The sequence below is a fragment of the Erpetoichthys calabaricus genome, chromosome 5, assembly GCF_900747795.2.
Source record: "Erpetoichthys calabaricus chromosome 5, fErpCal1.3, whole genome shotgun sequence".
Classification (NCBI taxonomy): domain Eukaryota; kingdom Metazoa; phylum Chordata; class Cladistia; order Polypteriformes; family Polypteridae; genus Erpetoichthys; species Erpetoichthys calabaricus.
This window is the reverse complement of record NC_041398.2, coordinates 71283319-71297361: the sequence shown is the minus strand read 5'-3', so window position 1 is coordinate 71297361 and position 14043 is coordinate 71283319. Positions and strand designations below refer to the sequence as shown.

General features: G+C 38.2%; 1 protein-coding gene across 1 annotated transcript in view; it reads left to right on the top strand.

Moving 5' to 3' along the window:
- Positions 1 to 14043, top strand: part of sclt1 (sodium channel and clathrin linker 1) — an 84928-nt gene that overhangs the window by 52197 nt on the left and 18688 nt on the right. Inside the window, exons 13-19 of the mRNA XM_028801675.2 lie at positions 3100 to 3277; positions 5321 to 5419; positions 7395 to 7466; positions 7703 to 7777; positions 7879 to 8024; positions 8208 to 8400; positions 10489 to 10685. Of these exons, the coding sequence (XP_028657508.1) occupies positions 3100 to 3277; positions 5321 to 5419; positions 7395 to 7466; positions 7703 to 7777; positions 7879 to 8024; positions 8208 to 8400; positions 10489 to 10685 (960 nt within the window). The remainder of the gene's footprint in view (positions 1 to 3099; positions 3278 to 5320; positions 5420 to 7394; positions 7467 to 7702; positions 7778 to 7878; positions 8025 to 8207; positions 8401 to 10488; positions 10686 to 14043) is intronic.

The following is a 14043-nucleotide window of genomic DNA, read 5'->3' as shown; positions in this document are numbered from 1 at the left end:
GCACCACTTACTCTGTTCCTTTGTTTGGAAGTTACTGCTTTATCATTTTCAATTTTTCATACCTAGCTAGAACAAACCATGTATGGTGATCCATTTCTTGATATTTATTCAATCATTACACTGAAAAGCAACAGTGGCCATGCATATATCACTGTCATTTGCACAGTCAGTCCGATTTGGTTCTTCACTTAGGTTAAGGAGCTACAGCACCACCCACCTAGCTTTAGATTAGACAGTCCATGTGAGGCTCCCCAGTGTTGAATCTTACTAAAATACTTTGGGATTGCAGTATTTACTGAACTTCATACTGTGGCAGTAGATATACTATAGGTACCATTACCATAATTTCAGAGAAAAGCCAAGCAAAATGACACCTTTTATTGGCTAACTAAAAAGATTACAATATGCAAGCTTTCGAGGCAACTCGGGCCCCTTCTTCAGGCAAGATGTAACACCATAATTTCAGCTAACTTTAGAATGTACTTCAAAAATGAGTAATGAAGTTCTTTTGTTAGCATGACTTTCCATAAAGGACACATTTAAGAACCCGACCCATCACTAACATTTTGAAATCTCCCCATTATGACTGCAGTGCTTCATTGTCACTTCATTCTAATTAGGAAAGTTTTCAGTCAGTTTACCAAATTGGCTGCACACTGTAGTAGACAACAGAAAAGTCCTGAAAAAGCTGTGCTCTGTTTGAATCTTCCTACTCTGCAGTTCCTATCACCAATTTTTAAAATGTGTTCATAAATTAATTTACTGTAAGTTGTTTAGTTTGCTAATTTGCACAAGTAGGTGTTTTACCAAAATGTTGATACTTAATGGTCTTTAAAGTTGTAATTTTTATGTATTTGTTATCTTTGAAAATCTTTTTCAATGTTTTTTTTTTATATATATATAAAATCCAGGGTGAAATAAGGACAGAGTTAATGACTTGTGATGAAGTGCACTTTTAGCAATCAGTTGCCTCTTGCAGTATTTACCTTTGTTTTGTCATAGTTTGTGTCTTTGATGCAGACTGTATATAAATTAATATTTCTCTTTAATATTTTCACTTGCTTTAGAACAAAATACATATTTCATTGTTTGCTTGACCTCTGTAAATACATTATATCCCTCAATCATAATAATAATAATAATTCGTTACATTTATATAGCGCTTTTCTCAGTACTCAAAGCGCTATCCACACAGGGAGGAACCGGGAAGCGAACCCACAATCTTCCACAGTCTCCTTACTGCAAAGCAGCAGCACTACCACTGCGCCACCTGTGAGAACATCAAACAGTTGAAAGAATTCTACATGGAGGAGAGTGAGACAATTTCACCCAGTTGGCGGCAGAGATAGTTATTGGAAGCATATACATGAGGTTGATTTTTTCCTGCCATAGGAAGCAATGTCAAGGGGGTACTTAACTTTTTCCACAGGCGAAAAGTTATAATGCAAAATTTGTGTTATTTTTTCTTTCTTTCTGTTCAAATTAAGATTGAATATTTTCATGGCGTCTACTTTTTCTCATTGCTGTACCTTTGAAATTTCTGTGCATAATTAATTTTGATCATGCAGTGAGGCGTTTCCTGCATTGTGAAAGGAGGCCATAGTGAGAGTTTGAAGATTTATTTTTCCATTTAAAAATACTTTTAATAGATCTTGAAAAGGAACAAACACTTTTTCCCCTAAATTTATATGTTAAAATACATATTATGCTTCAGGTTTAATGCAAAATAAAACCACCCAAAGAATTTAAAATAGGCATTTCTTCTTAATTGCATTTTTCTTGTTCTGTAATCAGTTCAGATAATTATAAAACAAGAAAAATTAGTAACTAAATGTAGACATCGCCCAGAGCAATCATTGATTTTTTTCATTTAAAGGTGCAGATATTGGCATTTTGTGGTGCTGTTTTTTTTTCTAACCAATACACTGTGATATTAATACAAAACACTGCTATATATACAGTATTGGGTCACTTATTTGTTACTCTTCCAATGTACAATTATTACACAATCATGTTAAAGCAGATCTTCACATTCCTAGAAGAATACTTTATAACTAACAAAATCAGTTGTATGGATCGTGCAAACAGTGTTTTATTGCATTTCTAAGGATTTAGCTTTAAGAAAGTGAGACCTCATTCACAATCCACTCTTCAAATAAGTTTTTTTTTTTTTTATTTTAAAACATTTTGAAGAGTTCACACAGTTTTCCAAGTGGAGTTTCATACACTAGAGCTCCATTCTTATATGTTAAATAGAATGAATACTGTATTATCTTTGATATGTAGCAAAAATACTTCCTGATTGTCAAGTGAACATAAAAAAATATAAATAAGATATGACAAAACAAATCATGAACATAGTGTACAATGCTGCTTGTAACACTGTTTTCTTTTATGTCTACATGTATTTTAGTGAAAAGCCATTGTTTTCTGAAGCTGCAGTGCCTTCATCATATTGTATTGCATTCCTCAGATTTCAGGGACAACCAAACACATCTACTGAACATTTTTCTCTTTCTGTTCTTTGATTTGACCAATCATTACAAATGACAGCATATTTCTACCTCTTGTTACGACTCTCAATCTAATAAGTTGAATGCGGTTGTTTCTGTTTAGATTGTTTTGCACTTCAGGGCCACTATGCACTTTTTATTTTTTCCCCGTCTTCTGTTAGCAGCAGCAGCAACTTGCGTATTTGCATGCCTGTGGCAAAGGGAATGTTTAAACAAAAATCTTGTATTCTGAGCTGCCAGTGAAACTAAATTGGCCCTTGTATGTCTGTGTATTCACTCTGTTAAAGACCTGCATCCCAACCAATGATTGTTCCTGCTTTGCACTCTATTCTTGCTAAGATAGGCTAAAGCAGGTTGGGAAGATGGATGGCTTAATGTTAAATTACATGTTTTGAAAAGCACTACCAGAACAGAATGTTGTTTGTGTTTTATTTGATGGGTTCATTCAATCTACCAGTTAGATTTTACTGTGTTTTCAAAAAATAAAATCTAATGTCAATGTAAATTATATTTACTAACCTAAATTCAATTTCCTCTGTTAAATACGAAGGCATCAACACTTTCTGACTTGTAATTTTCTTATTAGATTAAAAGTTGCTACCCAAGAGGCTGAAAAAGTTGGAAAAGATCGAACTCTTTTAGAGAGACAAATTGGAGAACTACAAGTAAAATGTTCAACACTTGAAGAAGAAAAATTTGAAGCAATTATAAAGGTTCGAGACAGTATTCAACTAGTGGAGGAAGCAACACTGCAAAAAGATCAGGTATCCAGATTAATTTGAGTCTTTGTAGTAGCATAAATCTTACCTGAAATCCCAGTTTACAAAAGAAAAAAACAACACCTTCATGGCAGTCTATGGCTGACTTTCCTGTAGTTTCTAGACAAAAAAAAACATTGAGGCAAGGGTGACCTTACCAAATTTCACATTCACTTGGGATTTTCTAAATATGTAGTTTACATTCCATGTCAATAATCTAATTTAAATCTAAAGTTGTAAATGAGTTTTTACTATGAATATATACTGTACTTTTGTAACTGGATAAATGCAAGCTACAGATCGGTATCTTAAGCAATTTTGTTTATTAATATATTCATATGATATTCTAGGGGTTTCTTAGTTTTTCATTTACAAAATCATTTCCCTGGAGGTTTACCCATTTCAAAGGGTGTCGTCATTACTGCCATTCTCTCTCCCTTACAAGGGTAGGAGGCAGAGTGAGGATGGGCAATCTCTCAGATGAAAGCTTACAGATACACCCTTTTTTCCCCCAATAACTGCAAAGGTGATAATTTTTGCACATTTCTTCTTGGTCGGATTGGATTAAAACTACATCAACATAATATATTTATAAGGCTGTTGCAATTTTTAGAACTACATCTGAGTGATCACTATGTTGATTACATATGTATAAAAATAAGCCAGAGCATAAATCAAAAATGCTACTTGAAATTGTGTGAGCCCTGTTTCATGGTCAATTTAAATATATCAAAAAATTGTATACAGTATAATTTAATTTTTACTTGTAAACCCTCTTAAAGGCATTAAATGCAACCTCAGATGATATATACAAGAAACACTCATATAGTTGTCAGCATGAGCTGCTGTCAAGTACCCTTATTATCTGTCACTTAAAAACTGATCATGAATTTAAGGGTGCAATCAGATCTTGAATGAAAGAGGGAGAAGGGGACCGTATAGGATGGTTGAGGTCTTTAATAATACTGTTTACAGTTTTAAGGCAGCATGTGCTACATGTGCTGGACAGAAGACAGCAGTGTAGTACTATAGTGAGCCAACTTCACCAACTTATGTAGTGTTTTGTAATCCTGAGCAATGTAGATACCTACTAAGCACTTTGCTTTAGATATTTTTGTCTGTTTTACATATATTCAAACATACTAACATGGCACTGAACAGTGGCAATAATAGCATCCTCCAGAACTGCTCTCCAGGCCTCACTATTGAGAGGTCAGCATTTCCAGTTATTAACCCCGAGCCTTGCATATGTCTTCCTCCATATCAGTCACCCCTATTGTCACCTTCATCTGGTCTTCCATTCATTATATTCTTGGAGCATTTCTCAATGGGCATTCCCTAGACATGTCCTAGTCACTTGATCTTTCCTAACTTGATCAAGTCATGAAATAGATATTATCTGAATACACCTGGTATAGTTCTTCCTGGGTCTATATAGAGTTGTCTCTATGTCATATACAATCTGGAAGCAGTCCAGAATATCTATATTATTCCATTTACATGTGACTTAATCAGCCCTTCAAAGCATTTCTATACAATGGAAGTGTGTGCCACAGATCTGGAGACACCGAGATAGCCCACTGTTGTTTTCTTTATATACTTGCTGCTTCTTTAATCAAAAAATAGTTCTTATATAAAAGGCATATACCCTTAAACTAATGTACAGCTTAGATAGGTTTATGCATACAGTTGGAAAAAAAAATAATATGAATTAACTAATGAGCAAACGTAAGTGGATTGTAAAGTTAATTACCTCAGTTAACAAAGTAAATACTTCCAGGGGCTAAAATATTTGGATATCAAGTTAACCAATCTAAACACCAATCATCAGGATACAGTTTGAGGGGCCTTTGGCTTAAAAAGGTAAGCAATCTAGTCATTTTGATGTTACCCATCCAAGTTAGTGTAAAATTCCATAATCTGTGTGCAGATAGTTTAAAAAAAAAAAAATCATGAGAAAAGCTTTTGCAAGTCACCAGAAGTGCCATGAAAAATCCCAGTGGATTATTTTAGTTTTGCAGTGTGTAGACTGTATTTTTGTAATTGTAGGCACTTCTGAGAGAGAAACAAAAAGATGAAGAGATAGCAAAAATGAAGGACGCCATGGCTCGGTTGATTCAGGATGTCGGAGCACGGATGCGTAAAGAGGTTTGTTGCTTTTTTTAACTATTAATATTTTAATTATGTTTATTTTACTCATGGGCTTTACCTCCTAGATTATTCTTTTGCTTAGTTGTACTTTTAAAAATAGTTTAATCTCTATTACCCATTCAATTATTATTATTTTTTTTTGAAAATGTTAACATTTGTCAAGTTTTCTCTGCTCCTTTACAGGCAACTTAAATATAAGTAGATATGATATATAAAAATATATTGTCAAGCTGTAATTTATGCTGATTCAAGACAAAATAAAGTATGGTCACTTAAGTTGATAAAATGGTTTAGTAATTAGCATGCCTAATAAAATTCCTTTCAAAATAAATCCTGCTGAAAATTACAAGCAGACCATACACAATAATTAAATTTGAAGAGAAGATTTTTTTTCAGATTAACACATATGATCCTGATTTCTTTTTTTGTAATCGCTTTTATTCAGTAGCTTGTCTATTTATTACAGCCTAGATTCAAGAACATTTCAGTTTAGGTTCTCATGACAGTTTCCAGTATTTTTTCAACTCAAAGCTTCCATTTATATTTTGGTAACATAACTGAAAAGTGCTACCCAAAAGGCAGTAACTGCTTATCAGAGCTGTCAATACTCCCTCTGCGTTCTTTTACTTGAAAAGTCCAGAATCCAGTGAACCAAGTTAGGGTACAGACAGAAATGATCTATTAGTTAGAGTAATAAATGAGATTGGATTTATTAAAAAAAAAAAAAAACACCTCTAGGCCTGGCTCCGGAGGGGGCATTCGGGCGACGGAAAATGCTGTTGAACCGCACTTTGTCTCATCCCTCACCTAGGAGCAGTTTGCCTTGGGTGGCCCTACCAGGGGCATAAAGCCCCGGACAACAGAGCTCCTAGGATCATTGGGACACGCAAACCCCTCCACCACGATAAGGTGGCGGTTTGAAGAGGGGTCTGCAGTGATGTGGGCTCTGCATCGGTCTGTCGTGGTGAAAAAGGAGCTGAGCCTTTTACCAGTCGTTATATGTTCCTTCCCTCACCTATGGTCATGAGCTATGGGTAGTGACCGAAAGAACGAGATCGCGAATACAAGCGGCTGAAATGAGTTTCCTCCGCAGGGTGTCTGGGCTCTCCCTTAAAGATAGGGCGAGAAGCTCAGTCATCCGGGAGGGGCTCAGAGTAGAGCCGCTGCTCCTCCGCATCGAGAGGAGTCAGATGAGGTGGCTCGGGCATCTGATCAGGATGCCTCCTAGACACCTCCCTGGTGAGGTGTTCCGGGCATGTCCAACTGGGAGGAGGCCCCAGGGAAGACCCAGGACACGCTGAAGGGACTATGTCTCCCGGCTGGCCTGGGAATGCCTCGGGATTCTCCCGGAAGAGGCGGAAGAGCTAGAAGAAGTGGCCGGGGAGAGGGAAGTCTGGGCATCTCTGCTCAACCTGCTGCCCCTGCAACCCGACCTCGGATAAGCGGAAGAGGATGGATGAAAAAAAAACAAATGAAATGTCAAAGAACAGCAATCTTGTGTGGGCTTTTGACTCTTCCGCAGACTCAAAGAGCAGATTCAGAAGAGTAACGGTAATGCCCAGCCTGTACACCAAGTGGCCAGATAGGTCTAAGTTATGTTTAACAGCTTGCTGACTCTTAATTCACTCCTCAAAGAAATTTCTTTGATGTAGGTGATTGAATAAATTTGATGGTTATATATAATATATAATTTTTTTTAATCCGTCATTTAAAAACATTTAGGCTTTGAAATTATTGTAATAAATAGCTATAATTTTCCTATCTTTCATGTATAATGTTAACTTTTTATCTACACTGTTTATTTAATAAAGTGTTTTTTTATTTGGTGTACAAGTAGCTCTTGAGCTTACTGCTTAAACCGTTTACTGTGCATTTTAGTACAGCAGTTCTTTAACCCCCAAAGTGATCATTATTGATAAAAGTATGTACGTGAGTAAAATGTACTGATGCATATTTATTGGCTTCTGTTTAGGTTGAAAATGTTCGAAAGCAATGTAATGTTCAAATTAGCAGATTGGCAGAAGAGCTTTCAGCTCTACAGCTGGTACGTACACTATGACATGGTGTGTGTTATGTTTCCCCACAAGAATAAGCAAAGAATTTGCATTATTAATGTGTTTAGCTTTGAAAGCACAATTTTGGTAAATATATTTTCTTTTTATAATGAAAGGTTTGCACATTGTCCTGTTCCTAATGACACTAACATTCTCTTAATTGTCTTTACACAATATTAACCTTTTAAAGAGTCTTAAAAATAACCATGAATTTATGATTGACCAGGAGTGCAGTGACAAAGAGGGGCAAATTCAAAGAGCAATTCGGGAAAAGAGAGCTGTAGAAGAAGAACTAGAAACAGTAAGAATTAGACAGCTTACAAAAGGCTCAATTATTGATTATTTGATTGTAAATGTAAAACATAAACACTGATTTCTTTATTTTTTTATTCTTTGCTTTAGGTTTACCGTGAAGGCAGAAGTACAGAAACAGATTTCCGTAAAATGGATGAACTTCTCCAGCGGTGCATAAATGCTGAACGAGCCAAAAATGATCTGCAAATAAGCCTAAAAGTTGCAGAGAACAAGCTTAGAAAAAATGAACTGAAGTGAGTTCTCAACAAACTTTAAAGAATGTTGCTTACCTGAACAAAGAAATGTACATTTATTTATTTTTTTATTTGCATATCACATATCTAAAGAAACCATTATTTTTTTTAATGATACATTGTATCTTAAACAGAAATGAAAAATGTGTTAATATTAAGAGAGCAACTCATTTTCATCAATAGTTCAGAAGAGGAAATGTTTCGATGTCAAGAGACCATTCAGAAACTGCAAGGGTCACTGGAGTCTGTTCGTATGGACTGTGGCACAGTGAGTGAGGAGAGGTTAAGACTGCAACAGGAGAATGAGAAACTACGCAAAGAGATGGAGGAGCTTAGAAAAGCCAGCCTTGAAGTGCAAAGGAAGGCAAAGAACGAGGTAAGTACTGACCTAATTTAAATTGTGTAATAATCTAACTGTCATTCAAAAGTTTTGGTTCACCCAGAAATGTTCAAGTTTTTGATGGTAATAAAAGGTATCATTGAGTTGATTTAAAAATACACCAAGGCATTACACGTGTGAGTGTACCTTTAGGGCACTGTAGGCATTGCTACTGAAAACGGGCCTTTGCAGCCCTATGTGTGTAATAAATTAAGTTAATAAATTAAAAGTCCATAATTTCAAGCAGTAATAGCCAGTATAAACACTAGTAATGCCTTGCCTATGTTTTAAAATCTATTTAATGGTATCTTGATAACAGAATGTATCTATTTCTATCAAAAACATGAAAATTTCAGGTAGACCCCAAGCATGTCAGTGGTCGGTCAGTCAGTCAGTCATTATCCAACCCGCTATATCCTAATACAGGGTCACAGGGGTCTGCTGGAGCCAATCCCAGCCAACACAGGGCGCAAGGCAGGAACAAATCCCCAGGCATCCACCGCAGGGCACACATAAACACACACCCACACACCAAGCACACACTAGGGACAATTTAGGATCGCCAATGCACCTAACCTGCATGTCTTTGGACTGTGGGAGGAAACCCACGCAGGACCCGGGAAGCAAACCCAGTTCTCCTTACTGTGAGGCAGCAGCGTTACCATGGCGCCACCGTGCTGCCCACATGTCAATGGCAGTATATTTCAAATGGCTTAGTTAGGAAGTCAATCAAAGATTCAGAAAATCTTAATTTGGTAATGATACAATATATGATAACATTTATCAATCATAAGAAAATCACAGTACAAATGAATTTATTAATGTATTCAATGTATAGATAGAACAGAGTGCACTGAAATGTGAGGAGCAACACTGAAAACAGTTAAAAAATAATCATGTAATTAAACTTATGGTAACCCCATTAATATAAGAATGTCAGTTATATAATTTACTGGAGCAGTTTCAAAGTATTAAAATATACTAGCTCTGAATGCTGGTACCTAAATAGACCAATTGGTTCTTTAAAGTATTCAATTAAATGATCAAATATTGTGTATTGTAGTAGGTTTGGTTTCAAAACTTTAAAAGATTTTGAAGATAATTCTTTTGCTTCTGATAGACCAACTTTAAGTGGTTTAGGTTCTCAGAATCAGTGTGGAGGAGGTTTTGTTGTCTGTTTATATATTGCCTGAGGTTCATTTCATAACATAACTTAGTGTAAATATGTCTCTGGCTAGAAGTCGTCCAGGGTCAATCCCTCTCTGTCACACATTCTCAGACAGAGAGCCAGAGCCTACATGTGGGTAAGATAACCTTGTTCAATTGCATTAAAGGAGAGCTCCTTCTGCCCAAGTGAATAGGCAGTCCTTACCATTGTCACCTAGTCCGTCCATCACTGGAAGCTGCCTTGTGAAATTATATGGGGAACTAGGGGATAGTGTTAGTGATACTATTTCACAGCCTAGGGTGGAAGACTTATCTTCCACGAAGACTTACATGGGGCCCTTAAGTTTAGGAATTGCAATCAAAATAACAATTTTTGTTTAAAAAGTTATTCCAAGATGATACTTCAAAATTCCAAGTATTATATTAGGCCAGCGGCACCCAAGATTTTTGGATTATGACCTCATTTTGAAATCTGAGCTGTTTTTCGCGACGCCAACTGTTTGAAATATTGACATTCACTTTCTATGCAATACATTATTTAATGTTTTTTTTTTCTATTTTGAAATATTTTCTTGTGACCCCACTTGGGGTCACCAACCCAAGGTTGGGAAACGCTGCGTTAGGCTAAAAAAAATAAAGATTCCACCAAAAAGGCTGGTAATGTGGCATAGTGGTTAAGACTTTAGATTTCAAACCCTGAGGTTATTGGTTGAAATCCTGCCATTGACCACGAGCAAGTCAATTCATCTGCCTGTGCTCCAATTGGAAAAGCAAAAGAACTGTAACCAGTTGCATCTCAAGGTTTCTTCAGATAATATTTGTCAGCTAAATAAGTAAATAATACTAATAAAAAAACTACACAAAATAAGATATGTATGTCATCGATGAATCCACATGAGGTATATTTTTATTTTTTAGGTTTCTACACTGGAACATGAATACTCCATGAAGGAGAACAGTCTTCAAGTACGTGTTCGAGAACTAGAAAACAGCAGTCAGAATTCTACAAATGAGCTTAGTCGTCTGCTTACAGCTCAGCAAAAGACTGCAAACAGGTGGAAAGAGGAAGCCAAGAAGATTGCGGAAAGCTTTGAGGTGCAACTGAGTAATTTGAAGTAAGTCTGATTTATGCTAATGAGAGAAGCTGCTGGCATATTTAGATCGGTTTAGAAAATGTGTAAAGACAGACCTCAAGCAAAGAAAAATTGCTTTATTTATTCACCAATTTAACAAAAATGAAGCATATGGCATTTTAATAGAATTGCTCTGGTGCTTTTGGAAATATATTTTTTATTGAATTTAATTTCTTAACACAATAACATACCTAGATAAATAAGTATAGATAAATACTGTTCAAAAGCATCTGATATTGTAAATTTGTTTACAGAGAAATTAGAGCACAAACTTTATCTTCTGATATTTGGGAAAGGTGTGTTGTACAGTTCTCTTTTAACTTAACTGTTTTTCTTTTTTTCTATCTGGTGGTCAAAAAAAATTTCACATTTCAGCGTTGGTTGATAGATAGATAGATAGATAGATAGATAGATAGATAGATAGATAGATAGATAGATAGATAGATAGATACTTTATTAATCCCAATGGGAAATTCACATTCTCCAGCAGCAGCATACTGATACAATAAATAATATTAAAGAATGATAATAATGCAGGTGAAAAACAGACAATAACTTTGTATAATGTTAAATGTTAACGTTTACCCCCCTGGGTGGAATTGAAGAGTCGCATAGTTTGGGGGAGGAACGATCTCCTCAATCTGTCAGTGGAGCAGGACAGTGACAGCAGTCTGTCGCTGAAGCTGCTCTTCTGTCTGGAGATGATACTATTTAGTGGATGCAGTGGATTCTCCATAATTGATAGGAGCCTGCTGAGCGCCCTTCGCTCTGCCACAGATGTTAAACTGTCCAGCTCCATGCCAACAATAGAGCCTGCCTTCCTCACCAGTTTGTCCAGGCGTGAGGCGTCTTTCTTCTTAATGCTGCCTCCCCAGCACACCACCGCGTAGAAGAGGGCACTCGCCACAACTGTCTGATGCAACATCTGCAATAAGATGCTGCAGATGTTCTAAGGACGCCAGCCTTCTAAGGAAGTATAGTCGGCTCTGTCCTTTCTTGCACAGCGCATCAGTATTGGCAGTCCAGTCTAATTTATTATCCAGCTGTACTCCCAGATATTTATAGGTCTGCACCATCTGCACACAGTCACCTTTGATGATCACGGGGTCTATGAGGGGTCTGGGCCTCCTAAAATCCACCACCAGCTCCTTGGTTTTGCTGGTGTTCAGTTGTAGGTGGTTTGAGTCGCACCATTTAACAAAGTCATTGATTAGGGCCCTATACTCATCCTCCAGCCCATTCCTGATGCAGCCCACGATAGCAGTGTCATCAGCGAACTTTTGCACATGGCAGGACTCCAAGTTGTATTGGAAGTCTGATGTATATAGGCTGAACAGGACCGGAGCAAGTGCAGTCCCCTGTGGCGCTCCTGTGTTGCTGACCACAATGTCAGACGTACAGTTCCCAAGACGCACATACTGAGGTCTGTCTTTAAGATAGTCCACGATCCATGCCACTAGGTATGAATCTACTCCCATCTCTGTCAGCTTGTCCCTAAGGAGCAGAGGTTGGATTGTGTTGAAGGCGCTAGAGAAGTCTAGAAACATAATTCTTACAGCACCACTACCTCTGTCCAAGTGAGAGAGGGATCAGTGTAGCATATAGATGATGGCATCCTCCGCTCCCACCTTCTCCTGATATGCAAACTGCAGAGGGTCAAGGGCATGTTGAACCTGTGGTCTAAGGTGGTGAAGCAGCAGCCTCTCCATGGTCTTCATCACATGTGATGTCAGAGTAACAGGCCGAAAGTCATTCAGCTCACTAGCACGTGATACCTTTGGGACTGGGGTGATACAAGATGTTTTCCAAAGCCTCGGGACTCTCCCCTGTTCCAGGCTCAGGTTGAAGATGCGCTGTAGAGGACCCCCCAGCTCCGATGCACAGACCTTCAGCTGTCATGGCGTTACTCCATCTGGACCCGCTGCTTTGCTGGCACAAAGTCTCCTCAGCTCTCTGCTCACTTGTGCTGTTGTAATTATGGGTGGGGATGTCTCTCCTATGCTGGTATCAGCAGAAGGATGTGTGGAGGGTGCAGTACTCCAAGGTGAGAGTGAGAGTGGGTTAGGGTGGTCAAACCTGTTAAAGAAGTTGTTCATTTGGTTTGCTCTCTTCACGTCTCTCTCGATGGTGGCACCCCGCTTCGAGCTGCAGCAGTGATGATCTTCATCCCATCCCACACTTTCTTCATGCTGTTATTCTGCAACTTCTGCTCCAGCTTTCTCCTGTACTGCTTCTTTGCCGCCCTGAGCTGGACTCGGAGTTCCTTCTGCACGCGCTTGAGCTCATGCTGATCACCGCCTTTAAAAGCCCTTTTCTTCTGGTTCAAAAAGGCCCTTGATGTCACTTGTAATCCATGGCTTGTTGTTAGCATAGCAGCGTACAGTTTTTACTGGAACTACAATGTCCATACAGAAGTTGATGTAGTCAGTAGTGCAATCAACAACTTCATCAATGTTCTCACTATGAGATCCCTGCAGGATATCCCAGTCTGTAGTTCCAAAACATTCTCTCAGAGTATTCTCAGCCTCCGGGGTCCACTTCCTGAATGATCGTGTGGTTACAGGTAGGACTCTAACTTTTGGTTTATAGTGAGGCTGAAGCAGAACCAGGTTATGATCTGCTTTCCCAAGCGCAGGCAGCGGGGTGGCGCTGTATGCGTCTTTAACGTTTGCATACTGTAAATCAATACAGTAATCCCTCCTCCATCGCGGGGGTTGCGTTCCAGAGCCACCCGCGAAATAAGAAAATCCGCGAAGTAGAAACCATATGTTTATATGGTTATTTTTATATTGTCATGCTTGGGTGACAGATTTGCGCAGAAACACAGGAGGTTGTAGAGAGACAGGAACGTTATTCAAACACTGCAAACAAACATTTGTCTCTTTTTCAAAAGTTTAAACTGTGCTCCATGACAAGACAGAGATGACAGTTCCGTCTCACAATTAAAAGAATGCAAACATATTTTCCTCTTCAAAGGAGTGCGTGTCAGGAGCACAGGCTGTCACAGATATAGAGAAAAGCAAACAAATCAATAGGGCTGCTTTTAAGTATGCGAAGCACCGCGGCACAAAGCTGTTGAAGGCGGCAGCTCACACCCCCTCCGTCAGGAGCAGACAAAGAGAGAGAGACAGAGTTTGTTTTTCAATCAAAAATCAATACGTGCCCTTCGAGCTTTTAAGTATGCGAAGCACCGGGCAGCATGTCGTTTCAGGAAGCAGCTGCACAAAAGATAGCAACGTGAAGATAATCTTTCAGCATTTTTAGATGAGCGTCCATATCGTCTAGGTGTGCGAACAGCCCCCCTGCTCAATCCCCCTACGTCAGGATCAGAGAAAGGCAG